Raw genomic sequence first — 6,708 nt, 5'->3', positions numbered from 1 at the left:
CCAATTATTGTGGTTCCAGTCATTAAGTTTTAATATCAAGCTATCCATAGTTTAATCAATACAAGAGCAATTTTTGCACTTGATTTTTTGATTTTTGCACTCTTGATAAGATATCATTATGTCATCAAATACATGTCGGCTTAGATGTTCTCCCTCTAAGCGTTTGGTAATTAACATCTATGGTGACATTTTATTAACAGTTTGTTGAAGGATTATTAGTAAGTTACAGGATACTAGTGAACTACAGAATTTGCGCTTCTTTTCCCCTATACCTTCAAGTACAAGAATATTAAAATCCGAAATGATTAAAGATTGATGAAAACATAAGACAGTTTCTAAATATAGGTTTACTGAACATTTTTATTTTTGTAAAAATTACCTTTAGTTCCGAATGAATGCTGATACTGAGGGTGGGTTCATTAACTAATATTTACCAAAAAACAACTAACTATTAATAAAAAAAAAACAATATTAAAATAAATTTGGCATATAAGTGACATATAAGTGATTGACTGTACGAAAATGGTGCATTATTTCATATACGAACTTTACAGGATAAAAAATTGCATTTCTAGTTTTAAAACACTTATGTGTAAAAATTACAATCAAACAACAACTAATACTAAAGAGTGAAGTTCTTGAGAACATTAATTAGAAAACATTATCTAGAAACATATTCAGGTATATCATTGGTGAGATGGGTAATAAAGAAATACAATTTATGAAACGTCAAATCAAAAAAATACAAATACTGAAAACACAACAATTCTATCACATTTTTGACGGTATGAAGTTAAATAAATGTTTAACTAAAGTAACATTTCGTATACAGTAACTGATACTGTTCAAAGTGTTACACATAACTACTAATTAAGTAGTCACAACATAATTTACCGGCAATGGTGGCACAGAAAGTTCAGTTTTTATTGACATCGATTACTGTAATTGTCGTTGAATAAACAAACAGTTCAAAGAACGTCGATATCGTATTACATTTGCATCAGAAATCTGCCATAATGTTCATATCAAGTATCTACACCCTAAAATAAAACTGTCATACAATACAACACATATTCAGTGTTTTCTTTCTTGAATCATTTGTTATACAGTCATTTCTTATGAACCATGTATTTCTGCATAAAGAATTTCAGTTTATAATATAAACTAAAAATTAATTTAGAATCTTGTAATAACTGTGAGACTTTGTGTCTTCTTTATTTTAATTTGTGAATCTCTTCAATGTAAATAAGGGTGGTTACATGATTAGGATACAAAAACTTATTTTATTTGTTTAACTTACTTTCTAAACTGTCTCAGAATTTGAACGAATTGAATTGGTTTAGTAATTTCTATAGGTTTGTTCAATTATTAATAGTGAAACTAAAATGAAAATGGGTATAAAATTATAACTGTATAGGACAAACTAGCCATAAATTTAAACAAATTAATATAGCTTAACTAAATATATTTAAACATAATTTTCACAAAACAAATAGTTTTTGTAATAATAGTTTTCTTGCTTGGATGACTGTCATATACTATTAATACATTACATTTCGTTCTGTCATAAACCAAAGATAGATTTTTATTCGACAGTGTAAGGTAGTTGCTTCCACACTATGTAGCAATTTTATTGATCTTTCCACGAACTTGAATGCAACGTTGATACTATACTTTACAACACATAGTAACCCAACATAATTGTATAGATCACAAGTCTTGAGTAAATATAATGTTAAACTGTTTTAAAATAGACCAAGACAAATTTAGATGCTCTCATATTGTATGGTTAGTAAATAACGACATATTTCAAGGCAATCTAATTCCGTTTAAATCTTGAGGGATGAGACAGTGAGAATTGTATAAGTTTCAAAAATGTTCATGAATTTTTCATTTTACTTAAAACCAAAAATATAAGACAGTTATTTTGCTTCATCTTAACTCAGGGTCAAATGGCAATTTTCTCCAAAAACATATCATTATAGTAACCATATGTTACTCGTGAAATATTTTATAAAGTAGTTAGTAATCGATTCAAGATGGGTCGTTTTATTCAATAAAAAAAAGATTATTATGCACTAAATTGTACAGGTTTTAGGCAGCCTTTTTATTACATCGGCAGCAAAATAGTTGAATACTTAAACATGAAAATACCCAGTCGACGATGTAAAAAGTGAATAAGCCAGGTAATAATAACACCAATTTGTTATTGTTAATTTATTGGTTAAAAGATAACCTATTGTAACTTAGTGATTTCAACTCAATTTCCTAAACGAATCAAGCCTCTATTGAAAAGACAATTCTAGGTTAAAGCGAGAGACAAGTTCCCATTAAAACTCTTACTCAGAAAGTTGTTAAAGGGTCCTTATTCAACTTTTCCAAACAAGGGTAACTGGGGTTGTTTGATTTCTTGTAAACATTATTTCTTGTATATATGCTGTCTAATTGCTCCAAAAATAGCCTTTCAATTAAGTTTCCAATCGTTTGCTCTACTAAAAATGAAAGCCTTTTTTCAGGGAAATCTGTGAAATTATGTTTTTAAATGTTATCTAAGTTAATTAAAATGTTTAATTTATCATAATATCAGTTTGGCATACTAGATATTTATTTTATAAACTCCTACTTCGTGTTGTGTAGTGCCAGGAGCATAGTGTCCCGGCATTTCCAACTAACTTTAGCAGTAATATTTGTTTCAATGTTAAATATTGTATTTCCCTGTTTGGAACAAATATAATCTTGCCATTCCATGCAATAATACAATTTGTTTTTATAATTCCACCGTACTGTCCAACACACTGTCTAATGAGCTCAAATATATTTACAATGACAATTTTTTAATAGGAGAGTGTATATTTTGTACACGAATGTAATATCAGAGCGATGAGGTTACACGTATTTTTGCACATAGACTTTAGTACTTGTCACTGTTATCTAAAAAACGTGTAGCAATATCATTTTGTGTTGATTCCACTAATTTTAGTAATACAAGTTCACATTTTGTATAAGAAAATAGAAGGTAAGTTTTTATTAAACCACAATCTGTAAGTAAACTTAACAATTCAATAAGTAAACAAAATAATAATTTGAACACATGTTAGAAATAAAATGTAAATAAAACATATGCTAACACCTCCTCCTCTATTTACTGTGCTGCGGCACTTTACGAAGAATCAGCTGGTCAACATGTCTTCTTATTATTCGTCCATCTTCCAGCTGAACTACGTACATTACATGTCCTTGCTTTTGAGTTATATAGCCCGAATACCACTTGGACGAACCATTGACATATTCCCGCGCTTGCACTTTATCTCCAACTTTGAAATTCCTTTTTATACCGACTTGGACTCCCTTCTTCTGATATTTGTTCGGTTCTAATGTTGGAACAATTATTGCTAGGTTTGTTCGTACACTCCTTCCAAGCATTAGGTGATATGCCGATGTACCTGTTGAATTCGGGGATTGCCTGAGTTGCATTAGAAGTCTTTGGATTTTATTTTGCAGTGTACCCTTTTCTCCCTCCATGGATTTTAACGCCTTCTTGACAGTCTGCACGTACCTTTCAGCCTGGCCATTTGAGTTTGGATGGTATGGTGCCGTTGTTCTGTGAATAATCCCACATTCATTCATGAAGTTTTTGAACTCTTGAGAAACAAACTGTCTTCCATTATCTGAAACTAGGATGTGAGGAAACCCAAAAGTTGAGAAGATTTTCCGCAATTCTTGGACTGTCCATGTACTTGTAGTTGTTTTCGTCTGTATCACATCCACCCACTTACTAAAGGCATCCACTAATATCAGGTACTGTTGGCCATCTGTTGGTCCTAAGAAATCAATGTGCACCCTCTCCCATGGATTAGAAGGTTGTTCCCAAGGATGGATAGTTTTCCTCGGGTTGTTGCATTTTTCAATGCATTGTCGACATTCAGTTACCATGTCTTCAATATCCTTGTCTATACTTTTCCACCAGCAAAAACTGCGAGCTAAAGCCTTCATTTTTATTCCTCCTAAATGAGCTACGTGTAGTTCTCGAAGCACATGAGGTCTGAGAGATTGAGGTATCATGACTCTCCAGCCCTTCAGTACACAATCATCTTGAATGGACAGCTCGTTATCGTGAAATCCGTATTGTTCAACAGATTGTCCTGATTTCAAGGCCTGTAGGACTGGACCCAAAACAGCATCGTTGAGAGTTTCCTTAGCCACCACGGTACTGTTGATATTGAGTGTTTCCAGTTGATTTATGTGGTACTTCGAGAGGTCATCTACAGAATGTTCTTGTACAACTTCGATAGGGAATCGAGAGAGATAATCTGCATTGCAATGATGAGCAGTTTGCCTGAACTCTATGTCATAGTCGAACCCGGAGAGAAAGTGAGCATAGTTGAATATCCGTGTTGCCGAGATTGTTGGTAAGGCCTTTGCTGGATTAAAAATTGACACCAGCGGTTTGTGATCAGTGATCAAAGTAAATTTGCGGCCATAACAAAACGGGAAAAACTTTTTCAGGCCCCAATATATTCCCAAGGCTTCCTTATCGATCTGAGAGTATTTTTGTTCTGATTTTGATAAAGATCGAGAGGCGAAGGCAATTGGCCTGTCTGTTCCATCCCTATAGCGGTGCGAAAGAACTGCTCCTACACCTACCGGCGAAGCATCAGTAGCTAAGACCAGTGGCAATCTAGGATCAAAGTGTACCAACACGTCATCACTTGTAATAATTTCTTTAATCTTCAGAAAACTCTGTTCACAAGCAGAGCTCCATGTAAAAGTGTTTCCTTTTCGTAGCAGCCGATTCAAAGGATGTAGCAGTGTAGCCAAATTCTTTATGAATTTGTTGTAATAATTCGCAAGGCCTAGGAAAGTTCGGAGTTCAGTTACGTTCTCTGGTCTTTTACATTTTAAAATGCTCTGTATTTTAGCATCTGACTTGTGTAGTCCTTTGCTATCGATCACATGACCTAAGTACTCAATTTTGTTCTGGAAAAACTTAGACTTATCTCTATTTAACCTCAAATCATTTAACTTCAATCGTTCAAACACCTGTTCCAGTCGGCGAAGAAGCTGTTCCCTGTTAGATCCTTGGACAATTACGTCGTCAAAGAAACATTGTACGCCTTCTAAGTTATGTAATGTTTTGTCCATGAATCTTTGCCATAACAAGGGTGCCACTTTTACTCCAAACATTAATCTGTTCACTTTAAACAGCCCTTTGTGAGTACTGATTGTTTGCATGATGGCACTGTCTTCGTCCATCTCCATGTGCAAGTATGCGTTACTGATATCAAGAGTACAAAATATCTTTCCACAATGCATCTTTGACATGATATCATCAATCCGAGGTATAGGATAATGTTCGTCTTTAATAACTTTGTTCAAAGTCACCTTGTAGTCAGCACATATTCTGACTGAACCATTGGGTTTGACAACCGGCACAATGGGTGTGCCCCAATCGGATGATTCGACACGTATGATTATACCCAAAGTCTCCAGTCTTTCAAGTTCCTTCTCTACTTTTTCTTTTAATGCATATGGCATGTGTCTAGGTTTGATGTAAATTGGCTGGGTTTCGTCTTTTACATTAAAATGACCCTTTTCTTTTGGTATTTTTCCAATGCCTTCTTTGAAAATGTCTTCGTATCGAATCATCAAATCATCTAGTTCTTGGATGTTTTCGTTTTCACTTGAATTTAATGAATGTATGTCAGCTGCATCAAGTTGAATCTCTCTTATCCATTCTCTTCCAAATATAGAGTCTACACACTTGTTAACAATGTACAGTTTTCCAACAAAACTTTGATCTTTATACTGAACATTTACAAAAACAACTCCTCTTGGATTGATTATTTCCCCAGTGTATGTCTTGAGTTGAACATTTGTCTTGAAAATCCTTTTTGGAGAGTTTAAAAGCTTAAATGTATCATATGATACAATGCTGAGAGCCGCTCCTGTATCTAACTCCATTGTCATGAGTCGTCCTTCCACTTTTACCTCGAGCATAAACTTGTCATTTGATTTTGAATGAAGTTGGTAAATTTCATGAGTGTCATCATCGCTTGTATTTTCTGCGGTTTCATCTGATTGTTTTACTTCTTTGTTTGGTTTTCTTAGACATACTCTTGCTAAGTGACCAAAACGTTTACAAGAGTTACATTCTGCATTTTTGAACTTGCATTGATGTGCTCTATGTGAATCATCACCACATCTATAGCATTTGTTTCTCAGTTTCTCCAAACGAGTTTGATACTCAGAGAGTTGTATATTGTTAGATTTACAAGGTTTCCTATCTGGCTGTTTGTTCTTGCTTGATACTTGGTGTACTTCCTCTTGATTTTCATTTGTCTTTACTATTCTGCTCTCACTTTTCGCTAGTTCCAATGTAGCAGCCTTTTCGACTACTTCTTTAAACGGTTGCAATAGTTTATCTTTAAGAAGTTGAAGACGTATATCAGAGTCTTTTAATCCCCTGACAAACTGCATTCGAAGTAGAATTTCAGATACAGATTCATTACAACTTGTACAAGTAAACTGACATTCTACACTGAGCTTTCTAAGAGCATTAGCGTAAGCTTGTACAGATTCATTACACAATTGGGTACGTGTCGTAAATTTGTGCTGACGTGCCCAAATACTGGGTTTTGGTTCTAGTTGAGCCATTAACATGTGAATCAATTCCTCATATGGCTTGTTGTGTGGGTCATCTGGTATGCA

The 6,708-nt window shown here is 34.0% G+C and overlaps 1 protein-coding gene across 1 annotated transcript; it reads right to left on the bottom strand.

Annotated features, from left to right (window-relative positions):
• Positions 1–3,138: 3,138 nt before the first annotated feature.
• On the bottom strand, positions 3,139–6,477 carry LOC128998912 (uncharacterized protein K02A2.6-like). Its single transcript, XM_054425268.1, has one exon. It carries the CDS (start codon positions 6,475–6,477, stop codon positions 3,139–3,141), a length of 3,339 nt encoding a protein of 1,112 aa, XP_054281243.1.
• Positions 6,478–6,708: the final 231 nt, after the last annotated feature.

Source organism: Macrosteles quadrilineatus, unplaced genomic scaffold, assembly GCF_028750875.1.
Source record: "Macrosteles quadrilineatus isolate MER2022 unplaced genomic scaffold, UCM_ALF_1.0 Scaffold_7__1_contigs__length_78375512, whole genome shotgun sequence".
In the NCBI taxonomy this organism is placed as follows: Eukaryota; Metazoa; Arthropoda; class Insecta; order Hemiptera; family Cicadellidae; genus Macrosteles; species Macrosteles quadrilineatus.
The sequence above is the reverse complement of the archived record's forward strand: the minus strand, read 5'-3'. Positions and strand labels throughout refer to the sequence as shown.

Excerpts from the sequence above, each read along its gene's own strand:
- LOC128998912 (XM_054425268.1), bottom strand. The coding sequence starts at position 6,477 with ATGCAGTTTGTCAGGGGATTAAAAGACTCTGATATACGTCTTCAACTT.